Source organism: Culex pipiens, chromosome 3 (genome assembly GCF_016801865.2).
Source record: "Culex pipiens pallens isolate TS chromosome 3, TS_CPP_V2, whole genome shotgun sequence".
Taxonomy (NCBI): domain Eukaryota; kingdom Metazoa; phylum Arthropoda; class Insecta; order Diptera; family Culicidae; genus Culex; species Culex pipiens.
This window is the reverse complement of record NC_068939.1, coordinates 13507271-13528338: the sequence shown is the minus strand read 5'-3', so window position 1 is coordinate 13528338 and position 21068 is coordinate 13507271. Positions and strand designations below refer to the sequence as shown.

General features: G+C 39.3%; 1 protein-coding gene across 2 annotated transcripts in view; it reads right to left on the bottom strand.

Moving 5' to 3' along the window:
- The window catches only part of LOC120419494 (uncharacterized), a 140828-nt gene that overhangs the window by 68683 nt on the left and 51077 nt on the right, over positions 1 to 21068 (bottom strand). For both annotated transcript variants that reach the window (XM_039582184.2, XM_039582183.2), the window contains exons 2-5: positions 15104 to 15230; positions 8895 to 9419; positions 8659 to 8810; positions 14 to 1135 (exon numbers count right to left, since the gene is read on the bottom strand). In XM_039582184.2, the coding sequence (XP_039438118.1) occupies positions 14 to 1135; positions 8659 to 8810; positions 8895 to 9402 (1782 nt within the window). In that variant the 5' untranslated portion in view covers positions 9403 to 9419; positions 15104 to 15230. The remainder of the gene's footprint in view (positions 1 to 13; positions 1136 to 8658; positions 8811 to 8894; positions 9420 to 15103; positions 15231 to 21068) is intronic.

Genomic DNA, 21068 nt, shown 5'->3' with positions numbered 1-21068 from the left:
CAAAACTACGTACTTGCTGTACGACTATTGTCGCCCGAGGTTGCGTGCAGACTGCGCTGTCCATCGGATTCGGCGTAACATTTATAGCACCGGTCGCCAACGCGCCTGCTCCGGCGACTTCGGCCGCCGTTCGGCTTGATCCAGCAGGCTGCGACGGCGCATGCGTCTTGCCGGCGGCTCCATCGGAACCAGCCGCCGCCGTCAGGTTGTCGCAGCATGACGTTTCGGCGAAAAAGTCCACCCGGAGATCCGGAAGACCGCCGCCGCCACCACCGCTAACGGATGTCCGTTTCGATCGGCCCTTGGTCATGAGTTCGTGCTTCGAGGGCATCATGTCGAACTTGGTGGCGATTTGGTCGAACTTGGACATTCGCTGGGGTGACAGTTGGGGTGGCGGCGGCTGCGGTTGTTTCTTTGGGGAGAAGGCGTCAATGCGGTCTTTTTTGTTCCGTTTGGATGGCGTCCGTTCCAGGGCGTCCCGCTCCTGTTGCGTAAGGTACGCGTACTGCTGGAAGATCGAGTAGTGATCGCCGAAGATCTCCGAGTCCATGTTGGCCCGGGACGGAGATTCGCAGCAGTAGTCGTCACGATTCCGCTCGAACGGGAACTCTTCCTCCACGGCGAAGCACTCCCGCTGGATCCGGTCGTAGTCGATCGCTTCCCGGTCGAACGGAAACATGGTCATGTTCGGATCGTAAGTTTGGCCGCCCTTTTGACAGCTAGCCGCCGGTGCCGAGTTCAGCGGCTTCCCACTCTGCTGTTTGCCGTAATGCTGTTGCTGTTGTTGTTGCATGAACCGCTCCTTGCGGGATTTGTACGGACTGCCCCGCTTGGTCGGCGTCCCGGCCATGTTCTCCTTGTTGCCATCCTTCCCGTGCAGCGTAACCTCCGGATGGTGGAACTCGCCCGGCGATGCCATCTTGGGCGGAGGTCGACGCACCGGATTCGGCGACTCGTCAAAGTTGAACATGGACTCGTGCTGGGCGCCACCACTGTGGCCGGCCGTTTTGGGCAGGATCCGGACGCTTCGGGGCGACGGGGGCGGATCGAAGGGGAAGCGCGTGGTCGAGGCTACTGGGGCAGTGCGGCAGGGCTTGGGGGTTCGCGGTGATCGCGGGGACAGGTCCTCGAGTTCCTGTGGGAGAAGAGAAAAAAAAAGTTCAAAGATCTTGAATAATTTCGTTGTTACGGTATGCCCACGCATTCTTCCTACCCTGTTGATTTCGTAAAGTGGGATCCTTTTACAGAATCCTCTTTGGAGCTAATACAATGCAGTAGGCCTGGCCGCTTTTAGTAATGTAATTAAATTCGAGATTTGCTTAGACGCAAACGTGTTTTTTTACTTTCAGGTTTAAATTCTCCTGAAAGTCCCATCTTGGACTTGGACTTGGACTTGGACTTGGACACAGGCTGATGATCCTGATTATACTTAATACATTTCTGCGGGTAATCTAATGAAAAAGCGACGAAATCAATGACGATTTGAGGCATGAAAGTCACTCCATCAAGTACCCCTTTTTGCACATTTCCCGCCTTTTTGTCGTACAAACCGACGACGAGTCACAACCCGACTCGAGAGTTCATCAACTGATCTAGCGGTAGTCTCTTTTTGCCCACTAGATTACAGCAAAACGGTGAATGAAAGAAAGATTTATTCCAAGAGCTCTCAGATGTAGATTCCCATCGTCATCGTCTTCATGGTAAATACACAGGCGTGTAAGCTGCCGGAAAATGTCAGCAGCTTGGGACAAGTGCATTTCCACCGGACCGCGCACAGTTGGTGAAAGCACAAAGGAAAAATTGTTGTAACTCGGCGGTAGAAAGAGTTGACTGTATACGGTAGACGTTTGTACACGCGGAAAGTATGCACTTCTTGGCACTTTGATCCTGGAGTTCACGATGATGCCCACTGCGATCATTCATCAAGATTTTTTTTTTCCCGGGAAGGAAAATATGGAGTGGAGGAGGCGCGCCTACTCCGATGCGCGGTTCCTTTGAAGAGATCAACCAGAGACTAGTATTCTAGACTGGACACAAGAAACTTGGAAGTGTTGAACTATTACAAAACTGGCATCACTGGTGTCAAACAATGTTTGTAGATTTTCTTCGAGGTATTTTTAACAATAAAATTTTAAACTGTTATGTGAGGATTTCAAATTTTTGAACATCTTTATTCCCAAAAATAAGCATTCAATCTTCCCCCATGGTCTATGTGGCGATCATGTCAGCATTTTGCTGGTTCCCCCTCGAGATGAGGACACCGGCGCGGTACGACGACAAATTGCACTCGTTTTGTGTCACGAAAACGGCCGCACAAATTGTACTTTCCTTCCCGCCGCCGCACCTTTTCCAGTGGTCGGCATCGTTGATGCTGGCAGCACTGGGCAGTGGTGCAGGAGAGGAAAAAAAACAGTGTTTTGACAAGGTACTCGTGGTGGTCGGCTTGATGAACAGTATCATGAAAAAGTTTTTGAAACTCTACATTTTTTTTACAGGTATTTATAACTCGATTTAGGTATATTTTATTCATTTCAGGTTGAGTTTATTTTTTTAAGAAAAAATAAAATTTTTAGATAAAAACGGAATTTGATTTGAAAAATTTCGAAAGTTGTTAAATTATTCAACCATCACTGTAAGTCAAATAAAAAAGATCTGCACCAATCTGGTGGGAGCCAGCCGTAAAAACAAGACAGATTCGTGTTTGGTTTGATTTAATTAAACTAGTGTCAGCATCAGTTTTTCTTCCGACTCGTTTTTTGGACCTTTTGTTGTTGTGGTCCAGCCGCGGTGAATTGGCCGGTGGGACAAATATTGTTTGTTTTATTTTTACTATTCCAACAAATGGTCTGTTTTTCCCCGCTCGGTGACAACGGCGAGAGAAGGACACAATTTACGTCCGTTTGCATCCGTGGGCCCCAAACCGCACTAACAAGCTTAGCCGGTTGTTTGACGAATCTGTACTTGCGGACCACCACGGTACTTGTGGGACTAGCCGTTTGTTTGCTTTGAAGTGACACTATTTATTAGTCCGGGTCGTCGTGCTGGACTGGTTAGGTTTTGCGACACTTGGGTAGCAATTAACGGGGATCTTTATAAGTTATATAACTAGACTTTTGAACAATAGAAAAGTCAAATAAATATCTATTTTTTTAACTTTAGACTTTAACTTATACTTTAAAATTTATAACTTTGGTTGTTGCAAACATTAGTGTTTAAATCTTGCTTCATGTTTTACAAAGTTAATCTGTAAAAATACACACATTCACACAACCTTTTTCAGCTCCAGGACAGGACAAACTTTGTGCAACAAACTTTATCTTCGTGGAAAAAGACCAACCGTGATGCCAGAGAAGTAACATAAATAATTTATTCCGTGCAGAAAAAGGAGTGGGTGAAAGCTCAAAAGTACACGCGTTGTATTTACAAATGAGCTTTTTTCATCCCCCTCCTTTCTCGTTCCCCAGCTTTACTGGGTGATATTTTTATGTTAATGTTAAGCTCGAGTTTAACTGTGAAATTGAGTTGAATGTGGTGACCAGTTGAGATGGTCACACCGTTAGAATTGGAGATGTTTCACTATGTAAATTAAAACATGAATCAAGAGCTCACTAATGGGAGAATTGTGTGGCTGTTCAGCAATGTCAACAAATTAAGCCGAATGTATTTAAAAAAAAGTGATTCAAAACACCAAATTGTCAAATAGTAATATCGACAAAGTTTAATTCTGTTAATCTATTTTTTTAACGATATTTGTATTAGCGTATTTGTTCTTACTGAAAATGTTATTTTTTCATTTTAGGATCATTTATTCAATTATTATTACTATTATTTATTTCTTATAAAAATTTGAAACAATTAAATTTTCTTGATCCTGATTCTGTTCATTTCAAGACATCAAAAGGTTTTTCAATTGGAAACTGATCAAAGTTATACTTAAAACTTTTTTGGATAAACTCTTTACAAAATTGGTTATTATCATGCAAAATCCTTGAATTTCACAGGAAATTGGAAATTGTTGCGGAAATTGTGGAATTGCAAGAATTTCATGTTGTTTACGAAATCGTAAAACAAAACTAACCCTAATGATTTCCAAATCTTTGAAATGTGTATAAAAATTAAAAATAATTAAAACCATTTACCTAATTAGGAATGCTAGTTTTAAGGTTACTTAGAACGAAAAATCATTTAAAAAGCATTATTTACATTCACAGCATTTACACTCTAAATAAAAAAAAATACTAAATATAATTTTTCATTGAAAAAACTTGTACATAGATAATTTACTAAGTTTTCAAACATTTTTAAGCTTTATGAAAGTTTTTAATTTAGAATCATAGATCGCAAAAAGATGTAAACAAAACACATTTTTTTCGACTGGAGTTTCCAAAAAAATGTAAATGTGGTAAGTGGATAGTCCCGAAAGATTAATAAAATATACGATGTAAAAAAAAATATTTGCAACTTTAGAAAACGTTGAATAATTATTGAAGAATTTATATGAAAAAATATGGATTAAAAATATTTAGAGCAATTATTGAAGAATTAATATTAAAATATGGAATGCAAAATATTTATGGCTTGAAAATCCTCGTGTTGGATCTACGAAGTGTCAGTTGGACTGGCAAACACTTCACAACCACGACTACTACGATTTTTCACCACAAGATAGCAACCCTGATCGCCTGCCGCAACAGCTACCTGCGATCAAGCACAACCCTGCGCAACGCTACGGCCGCACAACGGCGCGACGAACAACGACGACGACGAAAGACGACGACGAAAGACGACGACGAAGAGGACGAGTGAAAAACCGCCATTTTGCGGGTACAGTCTCTTTTCACCCTCGGACAAGTAAACACGCTGTATGTATGTATGTATGTATGTATGATCCCCATACCCGCAGGCAACTTGGTCCCGAAACACATGTGAGCGCTAGGTGAACAATTCGATCATCTTTTACTCCGTAATCTGTACACCCACGTGCATAAGTTTTTTTGCACGAATTTTAATGCTACAAATACCAGCGCATAGATCAAAATTGTTACCCTCTTCCCTCCCCAAGCGCCAGAAATTTGTAGCGGGTGTAGGGACACTTCGCATAGACGCCCTTGCTCCCATCACGTCACTGAGGGTATGGAGCGACGAGAAATTAATAAGCATGCCCCCTCAGTCGAACCTTCATTAGAGAAGCAGGCAATCCACAACTCACAGCGAACGACCAAGGGAACACCCTACCGCGTATATAGTTAAATTGGCGTGGTTTGTCTTTAATGAGTTGTAAATATGTCAGAATAAATGAATGTGTTGCCTGTATTAAAAAGGAAAGCTCTCACCAAATAATGTAGTCTTGAGGTTTAATTCAACTTCAAATCTTGTTGAAACTCATAGCAGTGAAAATACTTTTGTAAACTTGCGTTCTTGAGTTGCTAAAATGGATAGAAAACAGCATCAAACAAAAAAGATTTTAAGAAAAATAACATTCTGTAAAGGAAATAAGTGACATTATTCTTTGATCGATTTCATTGGAAGAAGTCCAACAAAAACAACCACTTAAATTTATAAGATTGATCAATAATTTCATAAAATAAATTTTTAATAAGATTTTTTATCACGGCAAGGAGGTTATTGTCATAATGATACGGTTTAATTTCTGCCAGTTTATTTTTTTTAGAAATACTGGAACAAACTGATAAATACTCCTAAAAAGTTTTAACGTGATAAAAAACAAGGTAGCCATGGAAAACAAAAGCGCAATGTTAAACTGTTTTTTTCATGATGTTTCTCATGGATCAAAATAAAAAAATAACATAGGTAAAAAGGAAAGTCCTCACCGGGAAAATGTTTTGCAGTCCAGAAAATCCTCAATCACCAATCAAACGGCTTGATCGTTTTCGTCGGAATCAGAATTATGCCAACCCTAACATCATTAGCATGTTTCCAACGCAACTCCCAGATTCAGTGAACCACCAGTCAAATTAGAGCAAAATCACTTGGACTCTAGTAAATTTTCCTTCAAACCAGGATTACACCGAACAAACACTTAACTTCCCATCAACTCTCCCTCACTTTCACACAAATTTCTTCGAAATTTGTCAAAAATGTGTTTCCGCGCAATCTCGCCAACAAACGGATCAAACGGAATCTATAACCGATGTAACTCGCGGAATAACCCCGACCGTGAAAATCACTAAAAATCCGAACCGAAAAATCACAAAAAGTGAAAATTTCTGACAAGGGAAAACGAAAAACGTGGAGCGCAAAAATATATCAACCGATCCCGAACAAGGCTTGCTACGATCTCCACCCTCGGACAAGTAAACACGCTGTTTTCCAAAATAGTTTTAATAAAGCTAGTTTTTAGTGTTAAAACCGAGTAAGTTGCTTCTTTACCACACCCACGGCCAGTTCGAACACTTCCATACAGTCCACCCGTGAATAATCCGCCGTTTTCCGTGGGGCCAACGTGCCGGCCCGAACACCTCGTAAACTAAAAAATATGACAATAACAAGAATACAATATTTTGAACGAATAATGACCCTTGCACTGTAACTTGGATTTGGCCCGCACTTTTGACAACACGAATATCAAAAACTTAGCAATCAGTTATTGTGTACACTTCAAAATTGCGACTAACAACTGAAAAACAAGCGAGTAACCTTGGCTTGCTTTGATCATTTATTTGGGATTTTCAAAATTTCCCAAGTGAATTTGACAACAGTGCGCAATAGTGTGCGCAATAGAAAAACACATAGATATATGTGTTGCAAAAGCAAAATCTAATTATTTAAAAAATATAAAAAAAATCCGTTTTACCAGAAACCTGTAAATGCTTGAAAGAATTTTTTAAAGGAATATGAAGCTATTTAAAATATTGTTGAGTTCAGACTCTTCGTCAAACAACGTTTCAAGGAACTGCAAATATTTGTAAGAATGGAAAACAGAATTTTTTTTCAAGGAAATTGAAAATATGTCTAAGTTTAAAACCATAAAGCTATTTAAAGGACTGTTCGTTGAATTAATGAAAAAGAATTCCATACATTTAAACAAATCTTTTGAAAGAATATCAAATTCTTAAATTTCTGCATGCATCAGAACTAGAGGGTGACGATTCTCAAAATTTCCAATTTCAATGTAGATTGGGTTTAGAATTGTCTTGTGTTTTTTTGTCCCATACACAAGGTTACGTTTAAGGTTTTCGTGATTCAGAACCAAATTTCATTTTAAAAACGCGTTCAAGTGTTTGTCACCAACTCTCATGGCTCAAAATTGGCACAGCTACTTATTTTTGCCGAAGGAATCGAGTCAGAAGTATTCCTGATATGTATTTTTTTATTGTCACCCATCAAGTGATTATTTTTTTCCAAAATGTAATATTTTTAATGATGATTACCATTTAAATTATCCAAATAGCTGAACCGTCCGGATACACATAAGAACCCAACAACCTGAAATCATTAAAACTTGATTACACGGTAAATGAGAGACACCCGGATAAAACTTTGATTTTCTTTCTGCCAGCAAAGGTAAACATCTATTACAGCGCATTTAGCCGTAACGACGACCTGTACAGCAAGAGATATCCTCATCACAGAAAGCATACACACCGTCGGGAAAAAGTTTTTCCCTTGGAAACTAATTACATTAATTAGTGCAGATTTTCCAGCTCGCGTTCCACGGTTATGTTTCTGGGAAATGCTTTACATCGAGCCTACAACAACAACAACAATTACGGTGGAAATTATGCGAAACCAACCTGCTCCGTGATGCGACGGAAAATAATTGGGTTTTATGTCTCGTGACGTCAGCAGTTATGCAGATTAACAGATTTTGCCCCGAGAATCTCCTTGGCAAAGGTCGCGTTCGAAAAGTTCCAATCGCTTTCAATAGTTGAACTTTTCATTCATATTTCAACTTCTTGGGAAACACACGCACGCACTCACACTCAGAAACTACAAAGAAAGGTCTAAATTTCCCTTTCATTTGCATGCGACTGCTGCCAAATGCCGACCGATGATGACGCTCTGGCCATTCTAGAAATAGAACTTTAGCCGCGCGGCCGCGTCTCGTCTAGTGACGTCACAAACTAACCGAACTATGACTTGGCCTGGCACGGGTCTGGTCCCGCCGGTAGTATAGTGCAGCAGTAATCATCAACGGGTGGCGTATGCTTTGTACCAGGTCCATCCACTCGTTTGAGGCAAGTTCCGAGGGAAGGGTAGGGTGGCGACTTGGTGAGAAATTAAAGAAAAAACATTTTTTTAAATATTTTTTAGGAAGATAAAATTGAATTTTAAATCGAAGATTTTTTTTCTGTAATTTTGATTAAGTGCAACGTTTTCAAGTTAAAACCACCACATTTTTTTTAACTCGCCACCATGCCCTAATTCTTGCAACCCCAGCCCTGCACCACCATTACGCACGCCATACACACATCAGCAGCTTCCGTTACGATTTGTTTTGCTTGTGCTTTCCGTTTGCCGTTTTCTTCAAAAAACGACGCGTTTCTATAAATAGTCCGCAATTGAAGCCGCGATTTTCCTCGCTTTTATATTTATAACGACCGGTGCTATTTTTAATCGAAAACACACACACAGTTTATTCAAATCAAATCCGTTTTCCCCAAACGGACGCGATATCACGGAGGTCACGCGACTCACCTGGTAGCTTATGAGCAGCGGAGTGTCCGGCCCACCGTTGATGACGGTGATGTTCTCGTCGTCCCCGTCACCGAAGCTCTGGTTCATCACGATGCTGGAGCTTTCGTCGTCCAGCGAGCTCAGCAGCGGTTCGCTCTGGCCGGAACCCTCACCTGAAAAAAAAAAACAACAGGATTTGCAAAGTTAGCTAGAAAGTTTGCTGATTTGAGTAAAATTTTAGTTGGATCAAAGTTCACCTAAATCGATCGAGTCGTTCGTCTCGGTGTCGGTGGTGACCGTGACGTTGGTCACGTGCGTCGACGCCGAGTCGGTCGAGGTGTTGATGGTCGCTTCGGACGTGGTGGACGATCCCATGACGACCACCTTCGGGACGGAACCGGAAGACGCCGCTACCGTAGGCGGACCGGTTCCGGCGATACTGGCCGCCTTCGGGGACTTGCTGATGCGGGTCTTCTGGAAGTAGAACCTCCGGAGGGCCGTGCTCGCATTGGTGGCCGTGGAGGACGAGGACGAGGAGGGTGGGGTGCCAGCGGTGGCCGATGGGTCCGCTTCCGAAGAACCGCCGCTCGAGTTGGCCGGACTGGTCGAGCGCTGGCCCGGGGAAACCACGGAAGAGGGTCGGGAGGTCGGTGGTGCCGTCGTCGTCGTCGCCATTGATGATGTCCCGCCGCCAGACGTTCCCGGACTGCTCGGACAGCAGGCAATATCCATCGGTGGCTGGGGCTGCGTTACGGACACTGTCATTGCACTGTGGTGTGGCACTGCGAAAAAAAGAAATGAAAAAATCAATTGTTTTTTTGTTGCTAAATTTGTTTTCTTAAAGAAAAATAGTTCAAATCTTACACCCAAATCAAAAAATTATGACATCTACTGCAACTATCAAATCATAACACTGAATGACGCCTGTTTCGCCAACTTTAGCGTTTTTGACGATATCTTGCAATTCAACAAAAAGGTGTCAGAACGTCAACTTCTGACATTCGCTGTCAAATGTTCTGCCAAATCTTGTCAGTAAATTTGGCTCACTCGTTTGGGTGTTATCCCAAAAGGTCACGAAACAGAGCATAACAATCGGTCAGTAACACCAAATGACAACAAAGGTTCCAGTATTTTCACAGAAAATACAAGAAAAAGAAAGTCAAATTGATCACCCAACCAATCAAACTAATCCACCACGTGAAAGAACGTGGACAAACACGTGAGCAGGAGTAACAAAAACAGAAAAATAAAAGAGCCGAATGGACAGCAAATTGACTACTGGTTGATTGGTCACGGTCATTAAGCCGCCGAGTGGCCGGACATGGACGGGGCCCCGTTTCCGTGGCCACGTGGTCATTCTCCGAGGGGTCGTAAAATGTACGTCCATTTCGTCCTGTCGGGGTGTCCGTTCTCGATTGTGGTTCTGGCTGTGGCCGCAGTTTGTTCACACTAAATTGGACACCAACAAAATGGAATTTGCGTTGTCGCTGTTGTTGTGGTGGACAAACATGGCTGGTGATCCCAAGGTAATTATTGTGTTAACCGGAAATTATTCGATGTTACAGCGGAAATGATTCGAAAGTAATTCAGTCATTGAAGTGTCAATTAACTTTAAATGTAATTCTCAGTCTAGTATATAAAAATCAAATACGTTTTTTTCTGAAAGCTGTAACATAACCTTACTTTTCGGCACCCTCAGCAAACGTCAAATCTGTACAAATTTGCTTCCGGACATTTATCCGGACCTCTTCCGTAAAAGATCCAGCAGCAATTTTGTGTTGTTTGACGTTTGCCGAGGGTGCCGAAAAAAGTTAAACAAATCGCTTCGTGTAACAGCCAATTGTTTTTTCGAATACCTGACAGACTTTCATAATTGCCGTTCAAGAGCCAAACGATATGCGACACCTGGTGTTGAGTGGAAGAACAGAGCGAAGAATGTCGATTGAAATTTCCGCCCTTTGAGGTTATGTATGCGAATTGAGTGATTCGACAGAAACGTGCACGCATCCTGGTGGCGAGTAGAAGCACTACGCGACGATGTTCGGAATGACAGCGTGCTTGGAAATATTTTTTTTTTGCAGTTTTTGATTTTTATTTCATTCAAATATTTTTTAACATCGATGAAAGTTATTGTAAAGTGTGGCAATTGCAAAAACGAATCGAATGATGTATAAATCATAGAAGCTGAGTTAATTTTTCATGCTTTTTTCTTCGAATTTACCAAAAAGCTCTTTTGAAAAATTGATTTAAATAAGATTTAATTGATTGATAATGCTCCTTATGTGTGGATTATTGATAGAACAGACTATTAGAGTCATATTACAGCATAATTACAATAATTTTCTTAAAAAATGACCAGTTATTCGAATTTTTCCAAAAAAATCCAAAAAATCAACATAAAGCTTTTTTAAGATCAATATTTTGGTCAAACAGGAAGAAAAGTAATGTTTTAACACTTTTACATTACATTTGATAATTACTTTCAACTTTTGCAACATATAACTCAAGTTATCCAAAATATCGATCATCTTTTTAGAAAAATCGTCTAAATAAAATACCACTCAAAATTAATCGCTACAATTCACCACGCATTATGATCGTTAGCGAAATTGCCACACTTTGCCATAACCCACTTTTCTGAAAATGTTTGATTTTTCATTATAAACGCATTTTTTCCCTTAAAACTGCTCAAAATGTATGGGGGCTGTCATTCCGAACACCGCTGGAACAACAGCGAACCTAGCGGAAAAAATGTCGTCGAATTCTTCAATTGTTTTGTTAAATTCGAGCGTTCAAAACAACTTTTGAGCAAAAATTCAAGCTGATACTTTGTTAACTTTTGATGCTCTATCATTTTAAACAATATTATTTTTTCAAATTTTTTTTTCAAATTTTTTTTTATTGCGTTAATTTATAGAGGGCAAAAAGTTTACACTCGTACTACTTGAATTTTTTCTCAAAAGTTGTTCTAAGAGCTGTAAATTCATTTGCATTCCTATGTAACCGAACAGCGAAAATTTGAATCGTCATTCTTCGATGCTTTGCGCCATCTGTCGGAATTTTTGAGCTTTTAATCGCGAATTGGCTGTTGCACGAAGTGATTTGTTTACCTTTTTTCCCGGCACCCTCATCAAACGTCAAACCACACAAAATTTCTGCCGGATCTTTTAAGGAAGTTCGGTAGAGATCCGGAAAAGATCCGGCAGCAATTTTACTGATTTGAAGATAGCTGAAGGGTGCCGAAAAGTTTGGTTAGGTTACTGCTTGCAAAAGACAATAAAACACAACGTTCCCAAAATTTGTTGATTTATTCAAAATTACAGAACAAAAAAAAAGATGATTCACACCAGTTTCAAAATCCATATTATAACCTTTTTCAATTAGAAAACGGTTTCCTCGACAAATTCACAATTCGATTCCTATTCGCGTTCACCGTCTCCCCGGGCCACACGACACTCTCGATCCAGTCCAGATAGTCGGGCGTCAGCCTCGCGTACTCGGAATTGTCGCAATCGACGAGGGGTCCAACGATCCGGTAGAAAGATTCGCCCTTCTTCCGCAGTCCCAATCGAACGCCCAGGATGCTGCGGTCGTTGTCACACGAGATGTTGTCGTTGGTGCGCAGGAATCGCCCGTCCGCCGACTCGGACACGTTCAGCGGTGGACCGGTTGGCATCTCCGTGGGCCAGATGGCCCCGCTGACCGACTCGAGGGTTATTTCGTTGGGGTCCGTCCAGAGGCAGCCGACGTCCGGTTTGAGTCTGGGGGAGGGGGAGACTGTTGAGAAAGGTTGTGCGGAAAATTTAGTATTGAACAGCTACTCGTCGTAGTTACGTCCAAGATCGATCAGGACTACGGCGCTGGCGGAGACGTAGTCGGTTCCTGTGTGGTTTGGATGAAGGATCATCTTGAGCCCATCGAGTTGAAAGTCGTATTGTCCGTTGTAAAACTCTGCCTTGATTGATACTACGAGAAGTAATTTTATGTTGATACGGATTGATTAGGATCATTTGAGTTGATCTTACTTTGGTCGAACCTGCCATAAGCGCAATATCCAGAACTAAGTAGGAATCTTTCACTTATTATGTTGGCAAGACACGTTTGCGGTCCATTGTCCCAGATTTTAACGGTATAAAAGTCGTAATAATTTGCTTTTCTATACCGTAAGTACTCGTAGCATTCTGCAAAATTAAATTTCATCAATTCAGAGTGTTTTGATCTTATCTTAAACATACTTTTATCGCTGACTCGAGGACTGTAAGGGACTCTCTCCCGCTTCTTCGGAGCTTCCGTAGTAGTTACAAGGGCAGCTGGTCTGTCTGTAAAGTCCATTCCCGTGATGTTCCCCATCCAGTCCAGATACTTGGCAACATTTGTGAACGCTGCGTAGCCGCGGGTATAGCACAGGTTCGTTCCATGCTTGCGGAACTTCTGAAACGACACAATTCCTCCGAGGTACCACATCCCATCCCGATTGAAGAACAGTCCACCTCCGCTATCCCCGTTGCAGACCGACGATCCATTCTGATACCCAGCGCAGAACATGCCCTTGTGCATCATCGTCCCGAACAGGTCACGATCGCTCTCCAAGCAGTCAACGCTGTCAATCACCGGCAGCGTAACCTGCTTCAGTTCTTGCGAAATCTCATCATCTTCCGTAACACCCCAACCGACGGCCGTCCCAGCTGACCCGTCAAGATTCACGTTCCGGTTCACACAAGCCGGAACAACGTAATCCGTCATCCGGACCATCTCACCCAACTCCAACAAAGCGATATCGTTGTGCAGATTGTCCCTCGAAAAGTTCCCAAACATGTGAATGTCGGCGATCGTGAACTGCTGCATCGCGCCCGGGTCGATCCGGTCCAGGTGGTGCACGCCAAGTCGGACAAAAAGCCGCTTCCGGGTCAGCCGGTAACTCGTGCCCTCATCCAACATGCAGTGCGCAGCGGTAACCACAAACTCCGCACTGATCAGCGTCCCTCCACAGGCGTACTGGCTGTTCCGGCCGGATCGGTGGTACACTCCGGCGTGCCATGGCCACTCTCCTGGCTGGGTGGGACTCCCTCGTACGATCAACGCCTGATGTTTGATGCGTGGAACACCACAGCCAGGGCTGGCCAGGGTTTGTACGCAGAACAGCGCGATCAACGCGACTTGGTGAAGCATCTCTGTTAAGAGTACGACTGCGTCGAAACGAGCGCAAATTGATCAGGGCTTATCAAGTTAGTGTTGTAGCCGTTGACCAGAGTGATCGATCTCGGGGGTCAGCATATTTGTGCTTTCAAATTTTACTGATGCGTTAAGGGATAGAAGAAGTGCGAAACAGAATGCTACAGACTCGGTGAATCCCCACTTGATATGATTTCTCGATTAAATTTTCAAAAGGTCCTATCTGCATAGGAAACCCATGAGGGATAGGTTGTTCTGAAAATTTAATCTAGATTTGTTTATGTACCAAAAATTGGCTGATTGTTATGAAGAAATAAAACCATTTGAGATTGATGGCCTATCTACAATCACTTAGCTTAGAACAGTTAAGTAAAGTAAAATAGATAAGTTACTAAGGAATTTACGGCCGTCATCTATAATCAACCTAGAAAACTTGCTGGGCTACGTTGCTATGCAGTTGTTTGTTTACCTTTAATATGGAAACGTCAATTTACCGTAGTTACTGAAATTTTATAAACCATACGTCAAGTTTCTAATTTGATTACTTTTCCATTTTTGAAGATCAGATTCATTTCCATTGATTCAATTGTTAAGCTAAGTGCAATTTTCTAAGTAAAGTAAATGTAGATCGGCCATGAGACAAATTGCGATTTTTAGAATTATTTTGGAAATCGTGATAAAAAAACATATATTTTATAATACGAGCCAGATAGTAATTTGTTCAAAATTAAATCAAATAATGACTGTCAGATAAGAGACTGGAAATAAAATTAATCAAACAAGGAAAAAACATCTACCAAGAACCTTCCGTTCCCAATGCGGTCCTAAGTTAAAATCGCATGTCTGGAATTAATTAGCCTCCGGCAGTAAACAGAACGGCAAAAATATCATTGGCCCGACCTCTCGGACCAGGCCACGGGTTTAGAGGAGGTGGGAGCCGGCACCGATGGCAACCACCTTGGGCTGAACGAATGACAGCTATTTGTTTGTATAGCTCGCTCGCGTGACCCGGCCTGCTGTTTTGCTTCTGTTTACGACCAACGCGGGATAAATTTTTCGAACGATCTAGATTGCAGTGGAATAGCGGCCAAACTGGATAATATTCACGTTAATGCAGTTGAAAGTGGAAATTCTTTGAAAATTTTATGATAAATCGCTCACTGTCAAATGAATTTTGACCAAGATTTACAAACCAATTTTGATGTAAAAAGTGCCTCCAGTAACACTCCACTGGAGTATACTTTTAAAAAACTGGCATTTTATAAATGTTCGCTGTTCCACAACTGATTCTTACCTTTGGTTTTCCGTGGCGTGGAAGGGGGTGCTGGTGTTGGAACTGGTGATCTGGAGCTATTGCCTTCTCGCGGGGGACATCGGGACGACGGAGAAGAAGACGACGACGCCCGTTCGACACTTTCAGTCTGAAATAGAAGGAAAAAAAACTACATGAGTTTCATGTAAAATTTAAAACGAGATTTTGAGTCAACCGTGTTAAAAATTTATCAACTATTTAAAATATCCTTTTTCCCTAAATTTGTTTAAGTTTTTTGAAGCATACATTCACTCATTTCACATTTTTATTAAACCATCAGGACCTAACGGATATCTCTCACAATTTTACAATAAACCGTCATGACACGCAGAAAACAACACGTGCGCACAAATCTGGCACCGTTATTTCTGTTTGTCAAAGGGATTTTGCAGAAATGTCGTACCTCCTCCCAAGACGAGCAGAGGGATCTTTTATTATTGTTGTTTATATCAAGTTTTATTTCCACCTTCGTCCCCAAGATGCCATCCCAAAAGATGGAGGTTTCTTATCGCAGGTCGGATTATGCTGGTGGGTGTAAACTACCACTTCCTGTTGGGACTTGTTTGGGTGAATCGCTGTCGTTGGAATTTTTCGTTTGGAATTTCGCAGGAAGCTATTCGGTCTATTTGGGTTCAAGAGAATGGTGGGAAAGTAAATACTGGAGCGTGACTGACAAACCGAGAAATGCGACCACAAGCTCGAGCGAAGACTTGGAAATTTCGCGGAATGCCGAACTCGCAAATTTGATCAGCACTCAATTCCGCTCAAATCAGCTTAAATAACCTCCTTTGCTAAGGTAAATAACATTTCAAGAAGATTTAATCTTCTCCGTCAGCAAAACTCAAAACTAATAAGTCCTTGAAAGCCCGACAGGTATTTGCAATACTCAGCATTCCCGCAGTACAATAAATGAAGCACCGTGATAAGAGCTGTAGTTGAACACGTTCGCAAACATGTGTACAGAAAGACCCACTTGGGGGAGGACGAACGATGAAGTTTATCGATGCAATTTGCTCGAAAGTGCCGGAGTACCTCGTCGTCGGCGTCGTCGTCATATCAGTTGCAAGAAGTTGCCTACCGGGACTGTTCTGCCCAAGTGATTGACACCTTAATATATTAGCTCTCGGACGACAGACGATGACGCGACAAGATAAGGGGACGAGGTAAATTTGCACAACATTGAGGAAGTCATGTACCAGGTGATTTTGAGTGTTGTGAAGGGTGTGGGAGGACTAGAATCATGATGATTTGTTTCCATTAAAAATAAAACTAATGGTCAATGAACATTATTTTTTCCAACATTTTTTTTAACATGGCAGATTCCTTAACCCTCTACTGCCCAAATTTTTTTTTCGATAATTTTTATTTTTCCCGTGTTTAGGAGGTCATTTTGAGCAACTTTTGTTCTACGAAAAACTTTACTTCTCTTGTTTTATGTTTTTCTTGTTTCATTTTTAGTATTTTAATTTGCATTTATCTTGTTCAGTTTATGTTTGTTTTTGGTAGTATTTGGCCTACTCTACCACCTCCTATCATTACATTTTGCCTATCTAATTTTTTCATGTTTTTACAGTAACTTTTTCAATTTTTGGCATGTTTTTCACATTTTCTGCTATAAAATGGAACCATTATCATTTAAATTGTAAATAAATGCGTAGAGGCATAGTCTGGGGCACTAGAAAAATTACTGCATACTTCTTTTTACTTAAAATATAGGAAATGTTAGTAAAAAACACATTTTTAAAAACATTGGCAAAGTCACAAAAAACAAGTCAAACTTCAAACCCTAAAATTTTCCAAAATTTTTAAAGTTCTTCTTTCCAATGCTTTTTGAAGATCAAAAATTGGTTGAAAAATGGATTTTTGGCGAATTTTTAAATCGAAGCCCGTCTAGAGGCAGGGTTGGGTTGTAGAGGGTTAATTTTGTCTTCAATGTAAACATGACACTATTTTAAATTCCATAAATCTTTAATTATTTTTTTTTGCAAAAAGATTGAATAAATTTTCTGCTACATCAGATACTTGTTTAATTTTCATTGGCCCATTTACATTGTTTTGCTTGATATAAACTGCCGTTCTACGCATACCCAGTCAAATCAATCCGAATTCTGAAACGGAATCTAATTAGAATCGTATACAAATTCCGTTTCAAACGCAACAACCGGTTCGAACACGGAACCGGTTGTTGCGTTTGAAACGGAATTTGTATGCGATTCTAATTAGATTCCGTTTCAGAATTCGGATTGATTTGACTGGGTAGTAGCATAATGATTCCGTGTAAGAATAACTTTGTGGGACAATTATACGTTGAAGTTTATCGATGACAAACAGACAAACAGACTTGATTTTGTTTTGAGTTTCCTTTCCAAACAAAGTATCAGATTTTATGTGTTTTTCTTAAAATATACGACAAACTACATTTAAAAATGTTAAGAAGTCAAAATCCTCAAAAAATTACATGGGACAATTTTGCGCAGAACGGCAGTAAATGTATCGGAACAAAAAATAAATGCAAAAAATTAAATGATGGAAAAAAGTTTAGGGTAAGAACAAATTTTAATTCTAGTTTTTATTCCCCTTAAAATTTTCCCGCAAAATCAGAAAGCATAAAAAATAATGTTCGCCTACTTTTTCAAAAGGTCATATCCGATGCATTTAGAAAACATTGTAAAATGTTTGGTTATGCATTTTTATTCAATAAAGGCTTTTTAATCTTTTTTATTTTTATTTTTTATTTTGAGACCACAAAAATTAAAAGAAACGAAAAAGCTCAGAAAAAATATATTATCGCAAATTATTTTATATTTTGCCATTTTTTAACACAGTAACAGTAACATACCTGTTATAATGTACCTATAAAGCATTCTCTGCATTCTCTGCATTTTGAAAGTGAAAAAATGTCACGTTTTCAACAAAAATTAATTTCCAATATAAAATTTGTATTAAATACTGTTATATTGCAAATTTGATGAACAATCTTAAAAAAATGTGGAAAAATTCCAATTTTTCTCAAAAAAAAATATTTTTTGAGGAATTGGCAACACTGCCGAATGAATTTTGACCAATTTGTGCCAATGCTCATAAGATGGTTTTTTGGCATCTTAAACATTATGTTTAACATATTATCCATTATTGAGAATTTTCAAAAATGATTATTTTGGGCAAAAAAAATTGTGTTAAAATTCCAATAAAAAATGAGTAACTTTTTTAAAAGAGTGCAGTATTTTTTTCTAAAAAGTACTAAGTAATACCTAAAATTTTGCCGAAGACACCAAGTCGATTTTTGAATTTTTAGTGACTTCTTAATGACTTCTTTGGTAATAGAAAAAACACACACAAACAAAGTTTGAGTTTAAATCAGCGAATTCATACTTAAGTAACACCAGTTTTTTTTTTTAATTTTAGTGCATTCAATTATTAGTATTTAGGTTATCAAATTTATGTATGCACGTCGATCAAAATCGGAAGTAGCAATTTAAAAGGTGCAAACCTTACGCTACCAGATAAATAAACAAACAAACAAAGTTTGATCCAAATAAAAAAAACAAAAAAATATTCTTGTCCAAAGTCTCAGACAATTGCTCATTTATTTTTTAAATTTTGTTTAATACATTTTTGTGCGTATATAATTTTTTAAACAACAATAATGCTGGATAACTTTTTCAAAACAACCAATGAGCCATGGGTTTCCTATGCAAATAGGACATTTTGAAAAAGTGAACGAGAAATAATTGAAATTAATTAGGAATTAAAAAAAAAGTTCATTCAAAATGAGCAGTTCATTAAAATATTTTAAAAAAAGTCGCAAAGAGTGAATTTTTGCATTCATTTGATTTTTGAGCATTTATTTTAACTTTTAGTAAGTTTCTTGCTTTCTTTTAATCACAAACAAGTTTAAAAAATTGTGAATAGTTGTATTTTCACAAATAGGAACACACACAAAAGAATTGATGGTAATATTCATCATGAAATGGTGACAGATTTTGTGTCAAAAAATGTGTAACATTAGATCAGGAATTGGTGAATATTTTCATCAGTTTCTGATAAATATTCATAAGGTTCACATTTTTACACATTTTTTGAGTAATATTACTCAAAATAGAGGTACTATGCACAATTTTTTAACTTACCAAAATTCCATTTTTTTTCTGTGCAACTCTTAATTTGTTTTTTTTTTTTAAATGATACTTTTTAAAAATAATTTGGTAAGGTTTTGCATTCTAAATATTTTTGAATTCTAGATTTAATAGATTAAAAAACAGGTTTAAAAAAATAAAATAAAAATACTTTTGGATTTTTAAAAAAAGGTTAAATAATCCATTTTTTTTATTTTTTGCTGTTTGCGTGTTTTTGAATACCCCTGACTCAAGTTAGTTTCAAAAACACCCTGGTGTGTGTGTGTGTGTGGTCCAATCCAATACCCGCTAACCGTTAGCGAAATTATGGGAAAGTATAGTTTGTATCAGACTTTGTATATGCCGAATGCTGAAACAACTTATCTCAGTCCCGGGTATTAGGTGGTGATAGCCCTCGCGCTGCTTCCAACGACCCATTTCAGAATGACAGAGCTCCTTGCGGTCCAATTCCGAGGTCGCTGGGCATTGTTCGGCCCCGCCTAAATATAGAAGCAAGCATCTGAAGGAAACTCGATCTATATTTAGACTTCCAATCCCCTCAAGCAAATCAGGGATCAGCGCGTATTTAATATGAGAAGATAACATGTTTCAACACTACGGATCATTTCACTGCTAGAGTGTAAACCTTCTGATGGCCGACTGCTTAGCGTCCCAGACCACCAATCCAAAGGCGTGAGTTCGAATCCCACCTGATTCATTTTCATTTTTGTTCATATTCAAAGTTCAAATTTCTGATTCCAAATTTCAAAGGTACCGACCGGGATTTGAGTTTCAAAAACACCCTGGAAGCAAAAACAATGTTTCAATTTTCAATCAATTTTTGTAAGCGTTTTAACATGCAATATATTTTGAAGTTATTTTGCATTCATTTTATTTTAGTAAATTTTTTAAAAATATTTAAACATCTCCCAATATGTCAAAATTGCAATCACATAACTTTTAAACCTTTTTGTAAAGTCAAAATAATATGATCAGATTTTCGCATTTTTCTATTGATCTTGTTTAATTTGCTTTAATTTTTTATTATAATGGAATTCCTTCATATGGGGTTAAACTTTTTTTTTAACTAAACGAGGGATTTTGGTTAGTGTAGATCTGGAGCAACAAATTCTGTCCATCCATTTTCAGTTTTGATTATGTTAAGGTTTTCAGATACTACTGTCCCCATTCAAACTATAAGTCCCGATTCACCTCAGTTGACGGTAAAAACTTTTCGTAATATTTTATATTATTAATTATTTTGATATATTCACAGAAACATAAAAAAAATGTTTTAGAAAGTTTTTTTTTATTTTTTCCTAATCTTGGTAACCCCTTAGTTACAAGCAATAATTGTACGCTAAAAGCTAAAAGGAACTCCAAAACTCTGTTATGCACTCAAAAAGAATTTATTGTATCTTATAAATTCACCAATAACCCGAATTAAATTGAATTAAAAAATGTTAAACGACGTCTTTTCAAATGAAAATTTACACCTTTTGTTTTATTATTTTAAAAATAAATTTAAGCAAACAACAACTTTTGAAATATCAAAATGAATTTCTATTACAAAATATTTTTCTGTCCTGAATCTTGAACACCCTGCAGAGTTATTGTCTGTTATGCCCAATCTGGTATCTGATTTCCACCAATATGTGCAGTTCAGGGAAAATGTGCGTGACTCAACGACAACGACAGAGGAGGGACCACCAGCCAGGGCTAGGGAGGGCCAAATTTAATTAAGTTTAAGTGCTCTCGCTCGGCCATCCGGACATTCTGTCATTCGACGACAATGCGACTAAGGCAACCGACAACAATGCCACATATAGGGG